The following is a 14,454-nucleotide window of genomic DNA, read 5'->3' as shown; positions in this document are numbered from 1 at the left end:
TAACTTTGTATTCATTGTATTCCTCGACTTTCAGCTAGACATTCCGCCCAAAACTGATTGGTTGGGAAATCACTTGTCCGCCTTTTACTTCCTTTAGAAGCCCCTTAAAGCATCCAGAACTATCCCAGAGGCTATTTCACCATGTGGACGACACAAATGGCGATTCGCTCATTTGTGGATGTTCATGTGTGCATACACTGCGAAAAAAATATATTTCTTTTTAGTCTATTGACCCTAATTTCAAGACTATGGATGTGCCTTCCATATATGTTTAAGACTTATTCCTAAAAAACATATATATATATACTGATCTCTTATATCTATCTTAAATATATCTTATATACTATATCTATTTTGATGGATCAATTTAATAGATTTTCCCATTGTTAGTTATTAACCTTGACTTGTCCCATATTGTCGAATATTCAAGTATTTTTTTCGGTGCATTGTATCTTAATTTGTTCGATTGTGTCGGAGTGCTAATGTGTTAATGGTGGCGAATATTGACGAAAGGCTGCCGCAGCTTATCAGGACCGCCCCGAACTGGACTGAACCGTTCCGCCGGGGAAACTTGGAGGGCGCACAGGCTGCCACGTTCAGTTGGTGTCCAGCTATCGGAGCTGACGGTTCGCAAATCCCTCAGCAGGAAGTTCCCGGGGACTACTACTTGGGCCCTGCTCAGCAACAATTGCCTGTCAAAGGTGCTAATTACTCTTATAATTAAAGTGTCTGCTGTCCATCAGAAGAGTGAAAGTTTCAGCACTGTTTTCAAAGCCATAACCTTTGAGCTTCGACGCCCTGCCGTCGCAGGCATTGCAGAGTCCTTGTAGTGCTTCCGCCACGTCGCAGGAAGGGATCGGCAGTGAAACATATGGCAAGCAGCCTTAAATGCGGTTAAACGCAGTGCGAAATTTCTCGGAAAATTCCTGCTGCTGCCGCAGTTGTGCCTGCTCCGTGTGCTCAGTCTTAGTTTTGGCGGAGATCAAAATCAAGTTCAAGTTCTTCAAGTTCAAAGTCGATTGAAGATGTAAGTGCCTCCTGCCAGCTGCTCACCGAGGAACTATTTAGCACGCTGATCGAGTGAGGAAAGGTGATTAAAATCGAGTATCTCAACGAAAAACTAAGGTGAGTTAAGGGATTTTGAACTTAGTTTAACCAATGTATAAAGTGTTTACTTCTCAAATTAATATACGATCCTAAAACGGTTTGGGGGTTTTTTCATTATCCTAAAAAATAAAATAGTTATCCACTAAATGATTGATAAAATGATTGCCCATTAAGTCCGCTCTAATCGGTTATTATTGCCACCTCACTTAGAGAAAATGCTCCTGGAAAACATCATAGGCTGACCCAAAGTAACCCCTTGAGTGTCCTTTTAATTAAGGGATTTATTTGCCCGACGGTCGGCCGATGTTTGCCCAATATTTGCCCACCATCACCACTTAGCCTAATCGAAAGCCTCAAATTTCGTCAACTCATCAAGCTGGCGGAGGAAACAATCAGAGCTCTCCATCACCTGGGGGCAGTACCTTCAATTTCATTACTAGCCCTGCGAAATCGCAGCCCAAATCTTCCGATAAACATCTCTGTAATGTAATTAGAGCTACCAAGCCGCCTAGAATTTTCTGCGCACTTCAGGCAGACCTTGCAGTTGGAATCCTTGGCTCGTGGCAACCGGTTCGCAATGAGGCTGGAGGAGATAGAGTAAGTTCTGGATTTTCTGGGGCTTGGCATTATGCAAATTCCCCGTGACCGAGTGGCGAAAATAAACAAGCCATTAATTAGGCACTTCGCGGTAATGGGCTGGCGGAACGGAGTCCCGGGTTCGATTCCCTGGGGCAGTGACTATAAAGGGCAGAATGACAAACGGCCATTGACTTGCTGGCCAGACAGGATACCTATGTATACAAAGTGCGTGTAATTTGGCCTGGGGTTACTTCACGGCCAGCCCTAGCTGCAGTTACGTTCCGGTTCTGGTCCGATACGGTCCTCAGTTCCCAGTTCCCAGTTCCCAGTTGCCCGTGAGTCGTCCTCGGGCTTATCTCGCCTATCTGGCGATATCAGGCGACAGGCGGGTTATCTAAATGGGTTTGCTGTCGGTTTACGCGCAACCCGTTTAGCCCAATCAATATCTAATTAGCCCTCTGATTGTGCGCCGCTGATGAGCGATAAATTGCGAAATACAAGCGGGACACTAACCACCATGTACAGTCGCGACCAGCGGCCCTTCACGATTACAGCAGCGGCCACGGAGCGGCAGGCGAGCGGTACGAGCGCGAGTGCCAGGATGCCCAAGCTCTACAACGGGGTCTACAGCGGCCAGTGCGGCGCCCTCTCGCCGCCCGACCTCATGGAGGCCCAGCCCAAGCTGCTGCCCAAGCCACGCAGCAATAGCAGTGGGAGCACAGGGCGAAACAGCAAGGTGAGTGGGCGAAACTGGGGGTATCTATAGGGGAATTATCGAAGGTATTATCAGAACTGGGAAAAGATCAAGTGAAAGATATATTTAACGCACTAAATTAGCTTTTAATTACTAATGTAATAGTTCTAATACTCTTTCCTACTTTGTGCTTTAAATAGTAATATAGAAGTTTAGAATCTGGGTGCATATTATCAAATTTAGGTACCAACCAACAAATACTAATCATAATTTAGTTAAATGTTATATATCAGCAAAAATATTTTGATATGATTACTAGCCATTGCAAAGAGCTAAGCAAAGAGTTAATACGTACAACAATTTCCAGAAATGTCCACGTTCAATCCATACTCTTAATAAGCTTTCAATTTCGAGGCCATATTTTTTTAAATTACCCAAATAAATAAAAAACCTATTACTTTGTGTAACTTTTACCTGGTATCGTGCAGAAAGCAGACGTGAATTTATTGACATTGCTGACATCTCTTTGCAGTACTGGATATTCTCCATGATAATCGAGCGGAGCGCGGGTCCCAAGCGGATAGAAATCGATGGCGATGATGCGGACACGCCGCTGGAGGCCATCCTGCCGGCAGAGCCGCCGGCGGAGGTCTGCCTCTTGCGTGACAGCCCCTTCAGGATACTGCGGGTGAGTCGGGGCGATCGGGATGGGTTAAGTGCAGGTGCGGGGCAGCAATTCTCCAAAGTGAAGAACAGCAGCGAGGCAATCCCCCAGCGAGACCTATGATAAATGCTGCTCGATTGAATCCTAGCCTCGGGCTCTGAATGTTCGAGAGGGGCATAGGTTGGTGGCTCATCGAAACCCTATTTACTATTTAGTATAATGCTGCATAAGCTGCAAAGTCCGCTTACCCCATGATAGTAGCCGAGTGATTTAAGGCGCAACAAGTCCTCTTCACATTCAGCGCCCTATCTCCGATTGAAATTGAAAGCCAAGTTGACGTGCGAATTCAACGAAGCTACCGAAGCGTATCCTGCTGAAAGGACCTGTGCCGCACGCAGCCGAAGCTGCTGCCAGTTGGCTATAAAAGCAGGAGTGCCTGGTCTGAGATTTCAGTCATTCAGCGACTCTTCCTGCGTGGACCCAACCTTTCCTCCTGCGGATACTCACTCTCAACGCGCTTACCAAAAATCAACTTAACTTGGCTAGAAAATCAGTGCCGGAGCAATTTGATTTATGACTTTTATTGCGTTCGCGTAACCCAATAACGACCTATGGAATGAAAGTGAAAATAATATTGCCAGGCGTTTAATTTGTGTGTCACAGTGATCAAAGTGCAAAAGCAAAGGGAAAGCCTTTCACAAAATATTTAAATATAACAAAAATATTTTTTAAGTGCCCTGAAGAAGATATTTTTTAACAGTTAAATAGGATAGTTATGTTAACCCACGAAAATATTTAAGGTTTTAGTGTAAATACAATTGCAATTAAAGAAACAAGTGCATATCAAAGCTAAAGGTTAAAATAATTCAGTTTCTATCTGAGGTAAAATCAAAACCAACCAAATCAGCAAACCAGAGCTAGTTGAAGAGGAAAATCAGAGGCATATCAGGAAAACCACAAGCAAATCACAACTAATGTCAGAGTGAATCAACACGTAAATGCAGCAAATACGTGTTGAAATCGAAAGGCAAACACACGCATATGGAAATCATACTGGAAAAAAGCCATAATAAGCCCGGGCTCTCGAAACTTCGCCCTAAGTCAGTTGAGCTCTAAGGACAATAAGAGTTAATCCGCAAACCAAACACAAATGCAATTAAAGTAGACGATGACATCGGGCGACAAGGAGACCCCGAAGCGAGAAAACTTCAGTCCCCTGCAGTACTTAATGGGCGGCTGTGTCCGCGGAGCAGAAATGACTGCCATGGCCCCCCTCAATATGCCCAAAATGTGGGCCAGGATCCTGCGGATGTCCTCCTCGCCGAAGATAGAAATCGTTGACTATCTGAAGGTAAAACTACTGCCCGTCCCTAAGACATTCAATTAGCCAGGAGCGCATTACCAAATTAGCTCGCTGGGGGTCAAAAGTTGCGTTCCTCAGAACTTTCGTTGACGGACACTTGCCAGCAAGGGGTGTTCACTGCAATCTTTGTAATATTTTTCAATCGAACAGCAAATGAAATAAGACAATCAAATTAGTCAGTCGCCGGAAGGCATTAATGTTTAAAGTCTATTGACATTTTGCAGGGGAAAGACTTTTTACTCTCTTTGCTTGACACTTGAAAACGTAAACAGAAAGTTCTCGGAGAAAGTGAGGGGACATCCTTGAATATGTAGGGATGGCTTAGCTTACTTCGTAATCTAAAAACAATGAAGGGAGAAAATATATTTAACACCAGTCATGAACATTTAGAGTTGAGTTATATAAATACATTTACTCTTGGTTCTTAAATAAAATATTATATACTGCTCGATAAAATAGTTAAATTTAAGTTTAAAATATCTACAAAAACCATTAAAATTGCATTCGTTCAAGGAACTTATAATATATATATATACAATTATATATATAAATAACTGCGAAATCCTTGGATATCTTAGGCAGTGTAAATGACTTTGTTTTCAGTGCTGGCGGGCAAACAGAGCTTAGTGTTTTAATTGAAGTTGCTGCAAACTACAGGACACCTGTTCTTCCGTTTCAGGCGGCCGAGTCCGGGAACCTTGACGACTTCAAGCGCCTGTTCATGGCGGACAACTCGCGGATTTCCCTAAAGGATGGCAAGGGACGAACGGCTGCCCACCAGGCGGCGGCCCGCAATCGGGTTAACATCCTGCGGTACATTCGCGACCAGAATGGCGGTAAGTGAGGGGGGCTTAAGCCACTTAGTGGGTCTGCTAGTCAAGTGTGATTTACAGACTTTAATGCGAAGGATAATGCCGGCAACACCCCGCTCCACATCGCGGTGGACTGTGATGCCTACGAGGCGCTGGACTACCTTCTGTCCATGTAAGTCGCTTTGCCATGCCCGATTTGGCCTGTTAATGCTTAGATGTTTTCGGGGAAACCCACACAGACCGGTGGACACTGGGGTGCTGAACGAGAAGAAGCAGGCGCCCGTGCACCTGGCCACCGAGCTGAACAAGGTGAAGTCCCTGAGGGTCATGGGCCAGTACCGGAACGTCATCGACATCCAGCAGGGCGGGGAGCACGGCCGGACCGCCCTGCACCTGGCGGCCATCTACGATCACGAGGAGTGCGCTCGCATCCTGGTAAGTGGTGTGAGTCCCTGCCAATCGTTCCATGTAATTATTCTCACTTCTAGCCATGCATTTCATTTGCATCGGTTCGATTTATTTCGACCATTTATCAACATTTTCCCACACTTCACTCGCTCGCAAAACACACTCATCCGTACGAAAGTTTAATTTATCATAGAAAAGGTTGGTATCCTCAGTAGAAACTCGTTGCTTGCCTGCCTGCTGTGCTAGGCCCCATCCTGGGGGTGTTTGAGTGTGCTGCTTTATTAAATTAGACGCATTTCCCTACTATAACTCATCGTATCTTCCAGATAACCGAGTTCGATGCATGCCCCCGCAAGCCCTGTAACAACGGCTACTATCCCATCCACGAGGCGGCCAAGAACGCCAGCTCGAAGACAATGGAGGTCTTCTTCCAGGCAAGTCTCCCATTCCCCCGTGGCCCCAGACACACGTGCTAGTTGCATGCAGTCGTTCAGTCAACCAATAACTATGTCATCTCCTTCGGCTTTGATCTTATTGTGGCAGCTATCCTCTTCGGACTCCAGACCGATTTGCTTGATTCCTTTTATTTGGGGGGCCACCCAACCCCTTGACCTTCCGTGCACTCTCTCTCTTCGCAGTGGGTTCCTTTTTATTTTCCGTGCCCAATGATTGAAGTTGCGCATACGCCGCGTTGACAGCGTCCTCTTTAAAAAGTATCAAATTTGTTATGGGTCACTCCGAAGCTCTGGCGAAAGACGGAAAGGAAGAAAACATGTTTTCCCAAAGTTTAAGCTGAAAAAAATATCAAATGTAGGAAAGCTCAGACAAGGGCGGTCGTTGACTTGCCCAGTATTTTTGCCTATCAGAAATCAATACTCATCCTAGGGCAAATCGGAATATTTAATTTATTTAATGATGTGTGAGGGCAGTTTAACGAACTTAAAGTTGTACAACAAAATGGGCAATATTTATCCTCAAATATAAAGCACCCTTCTGTTGGGGCTTAGCTTGGGAGTTTATCCAGCGGATTTTGTCTGTAAAATGTAAATATATTGTTGTTTCATAAAATATTTATTATACTTCGATGTAAAGTCTTTATGGTATATTTGCTATATTAATTTCCCGTAAGAAATCTAAAAACTCCTTTCATAAAGGTAATGTTACTTATAATTAGACCAATGGGTGATTATATTCATTATTTTGATTACCCGGAAAAATCTCATCCCACAGTTATTACACTAATCACGCAATTAATTTTGCAGTGGGGCGAGCAGCGCGGCTGCACCCGCGAGGAGATGATATCCTTTTACGACTCCGAGGGCAATGTGCCGCTGCACTCGGCGGTGCACGGCGGGGACATCAAGGCGGTGGAGCTGTGCCTCAAGTCCGGGGCCAAGATATCCACGCAGCAACACGATCTCTCGACGCCAGTGCACCTGGCCTGCGCCCAGGTAAGTGGATGGCACTGATGCTGCAGCAGGTGTCCTGGGAAGTCCTTCAATGGCGGTTGACTGACGGGCAGCCATGCACTCCACAACTCTCTCATATTTCCTCGAAGAGTTGAGCAAACAAAGCATTCTTGGTCAGTGAACGAAAGGAAAACAGCTGTAAAGCATCTCCAAGGACCTGCGAAAGTGGCTGTGTGGTTGTCCCCTCGCTTCCGCTCGTTCCGACTCGCCTCGTGTCCCGTGCTGACTTTAATTTGACAAATTCTTATGCAAATGCGCTAAGACGAACGTGACTTTGCCGCTGACAAAACAAAGCACTCCCATGTTGGGAAATACATACTGGGGATGAATGAATCCGACATGGTTCTCCAATTCCGTTTTCGATTTTGGTTTCTTTTATTTTAGGGTGCCATTGACATTGTGAAGCTGATGTTCGAGATGCAGCCGATGGAGAAGCGGCTCTGCCTCAGCTGCACGGACGTGCAGAAGATGACGCCCCTGCACTGCGCCTCCATGTTCGATCACCCGGACATAGTGTCCTATCTGGTGGCCGAGGGGGCGGACATCAACGCCCTGGACAAGGAGCACCGCTCGCCCCTGCTCCTGGCCGCCTCGCGCAGCGGTTGGAAGACAGGTGAGCTCTTAAAACAATTATAAACTATAATTTATAATCCCTAATCCCTACAATTTCCCAAGAACCCATTAATTATTTAACGAGATCAAACTGTTATTTTTTATAAAATTTTCTTTATACTTATAAAAGTATTTTATATATATTATAAAAATCTCTTTTTCAAAAGTGCACCTTCTGATTCGCCTCGGAGCTTGCATCAGTGTCAAGGACGCCGCCGCCCGCAATGTGCTGCACTTCGTCATCATGAACGGCGGGCGGCTGACGGACTTCGCCGAGCAGGTGGCCAACTGCCAGACGCAGGCGCAGCTGAAGCTGCTCCTCAACGAGAAGGACAGCATGGGCTGCTCTCCGCTGCACTATGCCAGCAGGGATGGGCACATCCGCTCCCTGGAGAACCTCATCCGGCTGGGGGCCTGCATCAACCTGAAAAACAACAACAACGAGAGTCCGCTGCACTTTGCCGCCCGCTATGGACGGTACAACACGGTGCGCCAGCTGCTGGACTCCGAGAAGGGCTCCTTCATCATCAACGAGAGTGACGGAGCAGGGATGACCCCGCTGCACATATCCTCGCAGCAGGGACACACACGGGTGGTGCAGCTGCTGCTCAATCGCGGAGCCCTGCTGCACCGCGACCACACGGGACGCAATCCCCTCCACCTGGCGGCCATGTCGGGCTACACCGAGACCATCGAGCTGCTGCACTCTGTGCACTCGCATCTGCTCGACCAGGTGGACAAGGATGGGGTAAGGTCATATCCATATCAGCCTTGAAAGTGCCAAACTAAACGAGGGCCTCTTCCAGAACACCGCCCTCCACCTGGCCACCATGGAGAACAAGCCGCATGCCATTTCCGTCCTGATGTCCATGGGCTGCAAGCTGCTCTACAATGTCCTGGACATGAGCGCCATCGACTATGCCATCTACTACAAGTATCCGGAGGCCGCCCTGGCCATGGTGACCCACGAGGAGCGGGCCAACGAGGTGATGGCCCTGCGATCGGACAAGCACCCCTGCGTGACCCTCGCGCTGATCGCCTCCATGCCCAAGGTGTTCGAGGCGGTGCAGGACAAGTGCATCACCAAGGCCAACTGCAAGAAGGACTCGAAGAGCTTCTACGTAAGTGGGTCGTTTCCCCGGGGGGCATCTCTAAGCCTATCCTCACCTCATTGCCACGAAGCTAATTGATTTATATTCGCCCCATCGATATCACCGTAACCAGATCAAGTACTCTTTCGCGTTCTTGCAATACCCCTTTATGTTTGCCCAGAGTGACGAGAAACCCGGAGAGTCGCTAGCGACAGCCAGTCCCATTCCGTTGCCGGCTTTGAATGTAAGCGGAACCGGAGGATCCCTCCCAGAACTGTTGCATGCGTGTTTCAGTGTTGTTCTTCCTGCCCCTCCTTATATGATACGAGAGCGGATCTAGGGCGGGAGGTTATTTATAGGTCATTTGTGGGTTTTGCATCATCAATCATAGCTCATCCTAATGCCTACAAGCAAACACCTTAAAACATTACCTGGTTACCATCCAAAATCCAGATAAAATATTCGTTTTGGCCCTACCAAAAGACACCCGAACAGATCGAGGCCAAGCGCAAAGAGTTCAATGACCCCAAGTGGCGACCCGCGCCTTTGGCCGTGGTGAACGTGAGTGTTCCCGAACCCTCTTAAAGATCACAGAGCCCTGCAATGTGTGTGTACCGTGTATCGTCCCCCAAACTAACCCACTAACCGACTCACTGTATCTGGCTTTTGTATCTTGAGTGTCGTGTGCTTGTTCAGTGTACCGTCTTACATCCCATTTCTAAGATATACCTTTCCCTATGATTCCCATCTCCGGCTAGACCATGGTCACCCACGGCCGGGTGGAGCTGCTGGCCCATCCGCTGAGCCAGAAGTACCTGCAGATGAAGTGGAACTCATACGGCAAGTACTTTCACCTGGCCAACCTGCTGATCTACTCGATATTCCTGGTCTTCGTGACGATCTACTCTTCGCTGATGATGAACAACATTGAGTTGAAGGCGGGTAACAACAGGACGATGAGCCAGTACTGCAACATGGGGTAAGATTATATTCCACCATACATTAATAAGTCTTCTAAAATCCTGTATTTCAGTTGGGAACAGCTGACCATGAATCTCTCGCAGAACCCTGCGGTGGCCTCCCAGATTCGTTTGGATTCCTGCGAGGAACGCATCAATCGAACCACAGCCATTCTTTTCTGCGCGGTGGTCATCGTGGTCTACATAGTGCTCAACTCGATGCGGGAACTGATACAGATTTACCAGCAAAAGCTGCACTACATCCTGGAGACGGTGAACCTTATATCCTGGGTGCTGTACATCTCGGCTTTGGTGATGGTCACGCCGGCCTTTCAGCCAGACGGGGCCATCAATACCATACATTACTCGGCGGCCTCGATCGCAGTGTTCCTGTCCTGGTTCCGGTTGCTCCTGTTCCTGCAGAGATTCGATCAGGTGGGCATCTATGTGGTCATGTTTCTGGAGATCCTGCAGACGCTGATCAAGGTGCTGATGGTGTTCTCCATCCTGATCATTGCCTTCGGCCTGGCTTTCTACATACTGCTTTCAAAGGTGAGATAGGACTTATTTTGTACGTATATCATCCTATATATATATCCTTCTTTCACTAGATTATTGACCCCCAACCGAACCACTTGTCCTTCTCCAACATACCCATGTCCTTGCTGCGAACCTTCTCTATGATGCTGGGCGAGCTGGACTTTGTGGGCACCTATGTGAACACCTACTACAGGGATCAGTTGAAGGTGCCCATGACCTCCTTCTTGATACTGAGTAAGTACCCAAATGAAAGAACTAGTTATTGATTATTGTAATACTTACATTTTATTAAAAGGAGTACATATTTTTAATACATTTTATTATCATAAATAATTCTATTTTGCCAGGCGTCTTCATGATCCTCATGCCCATCCTCCTGATGAACCTGCTCATCGGTTTGGCCGTCGGCGACATCGAGTCAGTGCGTCGCAATGCCCAGCTCAAGCGGCTGGCCATGCAGGTGGTGCTCCACACGGAGCTGGAGAGGAAGTTGCCCCACGTGTGGCTGCAGCGAGTGGACAAGATGGAGCTCATTGAGTATCCCAATGAGACAAAGTGCAAGCTCGGCTTCTGCGACTTCATCCTGCGCAAGTGGTTCTCCAATCCGTTCACCGAGGATTGTAAGCTGTCCTGGTACTAGAATCGGAACTAGATTGTCACACCTTCTCCCTACATTTCAGCCTCCATGGACGCCATATCCTTCGACAACAACGATGACTACATCAATGCGGAGTTGGAGCGGCAGCGGCGGAAGCTGCGCGACATAAGCCGCATGTTGGAGCAGCAGCACCAGCTGGTGCGGCTGATCGTCCAGAAGATGGAGATCAAAACGGAGGCGGACGACGTGGACGAGGGCATATCGCCCAACGAACTACGCTCCATGGCGGGCCTGAGATCGGCGGGCGGAAATCGGTGGAACTCGCCCCGAATCCGGAATAAACTAAGGGCCGCCTTGAGTTTCAACAAGAGCATGTAGATTCCGCCGCGATTGGCGGGACTCTTGGCTTTACACTTATATCTGTGTTTTGTCCCCAGTAGAAAAATTGCACCTACATATTTAAATCTATCTGTTTTGTGTGTACAACGTGGATCGTGTGTGTGCATTTGGATATCGTACTGTGTGAGGTCCTAAAAGGAATTGTACAACGAATTTATAGGCAAGGATCATGGGCTGTTTTAGTAACTTGAACAAGCTGTGGCATTCAACAGATCTATTGTAGTTTTAAATGCAATTTGCAAAAGTATGCATTGTTATTTTGATGTCTTTTAAAACAAATATATAAATAAATCTATATTATTCAGATAACGAAGGATCCAAAATCCTTGAGTCAAATAGAAATTTCTTATTTATTTATGACAATGATCAATGGTAAAGTGACAATGTATGAGAATAATTTTAACGATTGGCGATAGTGACAAAAACTTATTCACTAATTATAAGTTGGTAAAGGGGATCTACATAAATGTGATCTTTGTGCGACCCATGTTGACTTGCCAGACATTGAGCTCCTCGTAGTCGTCGATGCATTTGTCCACCTGGTCGGGTTTGAAGCCCTTGGTGGTGCAGCGGTCCATAATGTCGCCGATCTTGACCGCCTTTCCAGAGCCTGCAAGCTCGCGGACAATGGCGAAAATGCGATCCGAAGTGTTGGGAACACTAGAAAGAAGGAAGAGCACACATATGTTAGAATAAGGAACCTTTAAAAAGCTCATCCAATACTCACTGTCCCTTCTGGTGCTCATGGATTTGGTTAAGCGAGTCCTTGGACATCTCCAGCAGACGCAAGGCCTCGGCCACATCATCCTTCTCCACGCTATCGGAAAGACGCAACCTGGCCAAAGCAGTGGACAGACGCAGGATTCCCAGGAGGTTACGGGCCGACGTGAAGGTCATGTCCTTCTGGTTGCGCGCCTCCCGACGCAGCTCCACATAGGCGCCCACAATGTAGTCGGTGAGCTCATCCGGAATGGTTGGATTCTTGCGCTTGCACAGGTTAATGTAGCGCCGCATGAGGTTCATGTCCAGGGCCTTGACACGAGTCGGCGGCTGTTTGCTGTGGCTGTGCACGTAGGTGATGTGCTTGGCCAGTCGCAGATCGTTGTCCCGATCAGGCCTGTCCTGGATGAGCCACAGCAGATCGAAACGCGAGAGCAGGGCGGCGGGCAGCTGGATGTTCTGCTCCACGGTGCGACGAGGATTGTAGCGGCCAAAGGCGGGATTCGCAGCAGCCAGAATGGAAACGCGCGCGTTTAGCGTAGTCATGATGCCTGCCTTGGCTATGGAGATGGTCTGCTGCTCCATCACCTCGTGAATGGCGGTACGATCCTGATCCGCCATCTTGTCGAACTCGTCAATGCAGCAAACTCCCTGATCGGCCAGCACCAGAGCTCCTCCCTCCAAAGTCATCTCCCCTGTGAGGGGGTCCTTCATCACCGCCGCCGTGAGACCCACGCCCGAGGATCCTCGTCCCGTTGTATACTGCGATCGAACTGCCAACCGACTGATGTAGCCCAGCAGCTGCGACTTGGCCACACCAGGATCTCCCATCAGGCAGATGTTGATGTTGCCACGAATCTTCATGCCGTCGGGACGTTTGTCCACACCTCCAACGAGAAGGAGCAGCAGCGCCTTCTTCACATCTAAGTGGCCGTAGATTTCTGGGGCCAAGCTGGTAGCCAGGCGCTCGTAGAAGTCATCCTGGGCCAACTCCTCTAGTTCTTCGGGAGTCAGTTCGGCGTCCTTGTCCGAGATCTCGTCGTTCTTGTTAATGCAAATGATGCGCTGCAGGGGATTTCAATATTATAATCATTTGCTGAATATATACAAGATTTTTAGTTTGGGAAAACTCACGTGCGCTTGAAGGAATGTCTCCGAAAGCAGACCCTGGAGCATCTGGGCGAAGCCAGTGCGCATCAGGGGCAGGAACACTCCGGATACCACGATGTGATCACCGGGCTGCGCCATTCTAGTGACCTCACCCCTGCACATGATGGTCATGCTGCGCGGAATGTGGCCCACTGGCACCTGGTCGCTGTGCTCCTGAATCTTAACCTCCTGGAACTTGACGAACTTGGAGCCACGAGTCTGCAAGTACAGCCTGCCGCCCGCCTTGTTCACCCGGCAATCATCTGAAGGACAATCGTGCACTGGCGTGAAGGACAAAGAGTTGACGGGTTGATAGGTCTCTGAGCCACAGCGATCGCATGTGTAGGTGGCCACCACCATCATGGGCTTGACCTCCGTGCAGCGGGTCACGATGCCACGGACTGTGACCAGTTTGCCAATGTGCTGGGCCTTCACCTCGCGAATGGAGTGCGCCTTCTCCGTGGACAGGGGTTTGAAGCCCACCTCGCTAAGGGGACAGGACAGCTTGGTAAAATTAAGACTACAGTCTGTACCGAACCACTCACAATCGCTTCATTAGCTCTGCGGGGAAGCTGTTCCGCTCGTCGCGCTGCTCCATGGGATTCCGGGTGCGCGACTCCATCATCAGACGGTGCTCGATGTACACATCCAGCGCGTCCTTGGCATGGACCTCCTGCTGCTTGTAGCTGGGCAGCAGTTCGGCAATCACATCGCTGAAAATGGACGCGTATCGCCGGCAGTTGTCGATCACCGCCTCCGCGAGACTCTCGTTGAACTCCGCGAGGTCGTCCAGATCGATGGTGATAAGCACTTGCTCCCGGTGGGCCAGCTTCACCAGCTGCGAGCCGTAGACGAACTCCTTCTTGCCGTCATCGTCGCACTTGCAGAACTCCGACAGAAAGGTCTTGATGGATTCTTTAAATTCACAAGATTATTTGTTTTTGCCTCCAAAATAAAGGTTCCCGCATCACTCACCTCGATCTTGGGCATAGTCTCGTCGAGCCATTTTGCGCTTGCTTCTTTTCTGTTTCCAACAACGGACAATAGATCGTGGACAGCTGCTGGTGTTTTGGTGTCGCCAAAGGTGTTTTCAGGGACGCTGATTGCTGGGAAATGCGGGGAAAATAGCGAAAATGCTTCCCGCCAAAAATGCGTTTGATGTTCGCCTGCAGTGTGACCGCGTGATAAAAAATTCAAATATCATGCCGTTTTCAAGGCATCGGTAATCGATGTTTTCCCATCTCGATAGCCAAGGGTTCGCGTCCAGGGAGGTTCGGGTCCAGGATAGCG

At 48.4% G+C, this 14,454-nt stretch overlaps 2 protein-coding genes across 4 annotated transcripts; one reads left to right on the top strand and one right to left on the bottom strand.

Annotated features, from left to right (window-relative positions):
• Positions 1–1,975: 1,975 nt before the first annotated feature.
• On the top strand, positions 1,976–11,631 carry LOC108030722 (transient receptor potential cation channel subfamily A member 1). 3 transcript variants are annotated; one of them, XM_017103774.3, is made up of 16 exons: positions 1,976–2,422; positions 2,913–3,068; positions 5,087–5,243; positions 5,301–5,391; positions 5,459–5,654; positions 5,954–6,061; positions 6,890–7,078; positions 7,481–7,709; positions 7,876–8,456; positions 8,515–8,829; positions 9,253–9,360; positions 9,558–9,778; positions 9,833–10,310; positions 10,370–10,532; positions 10,646–10,918; positions 10,979–11,631. In XM_017103774.3, exons 1-16 carry the CDS (start codon positions 2,162–2,164, stop codon positions 11,272–11,274), a joined length of 3,822 nt encoding a protein of 1,273 aa, XP_016959263.2. In that variant the 5' UTR covers positions 1,976–2,161; the 3' UTR covers positions 11,275–11,631. The 3 variants fall into 3 exon arrangements, with proteins under 3 accessions (XP_016959263.2, XP_016959256.2, XP_016959272.1); XM_017103767.3 differs by lacking the exon at positions 9,253–9,360 and adding an exon at positions 8,933–9,043; XM_017103783.3 differs by lacking the exons at positions 1,976–2,422; positions 2,913–3,068 and adding an exon at positions 4,213–4,395.
• Positions 11,622–14,339, bottom strand: LOC108030713 (DNA replication licensing factor Mcm7). Its single transcript, XM_017103758.3, has 5 exons — positions 14,140–14,339; positions 13,710–14,079; positions 13,150–13,651; positions 12,023–13,080; positions 11,622–11,955 (listed from the first exon to the last, which is right to left on the bottom strand). The coding sequence occupies exons 1-5, from the start codon at positions 14,168–14,170 to the stop codon at positions 11,754–11,756; spliced, it is 2,163 nt and encodes a 720-aa protein (XP_016959247.1). The 5' UTR covers positions 14,171–14,339; the 3' UTR covers positions 11,622–11,753.
• Between the last annotated feature and the right edge of the window lie 115 nt (positions 14,340–14,454).

The sequence above is a fragment of the Drosophila biarmipes genome, chromosome 3L, assembly GCF_025231255.1.
Source record: "Drosophila biarmipes strain raj3 chromosome 3L, RU_DBia_V1.1, whole genome shotgun sequence".
In the NCBI taxonomy this organism is placed as follows: Eukaryota; Metazoa; Arthropoda; class Insecta; order Diptera; family Drosophilidae; genus Drosophila; species Drosophila biarmipes.
This window is presented reverse-complemented; position numbering and strand designations above follow the sequence as displayed.

Excerpts from the sequence above, each read along its gene's own strand:
- LOC108030722 (XM_017103767.3), top strand. The coding sequence starts at position 2,162 with ATGAGCGATAAATTGCGAAATACAAGCGGGACACTAACCACCATGTAC. Across the intron at positions 3,069-5,086 it reads GCCCCTTCAGGATACTGCGG|GCGGCCGAGTCCGGGAACCT; the intron begins GTGAGTCGGGGC and ends CTTCCGTTTCAG. Across the intron at positions 10,919-10,978 it reads CAATCCGTTCACCGAGGATT|CCTCCATGGACGCCATATCC; the intron begins GTAAGCTGTCCT and ends CCTACATTTCAG.
- LOC108030713 (XM_017103758.3), bottom strand. The coding sequence starts at position 14,170 with ATGGCTCGACGAGACTATGCCCAAGATCGAG. Across the intron at positions 14,080-14,139 it reads AGACTATGCCCAAGATCGAG|AATCCATCAAGACCTTTCTG; the intron begins GTGAGTGATGCG and ends GTGAATTTAAAG. Across the intron at positions 11,956-12,022 it reads CATGAGCACCAGAAGGGACA|TGTTCCCAACACTTCGGATC; the intron begins GTGAGTATTGGA and ends CCTTCTTTCTAG.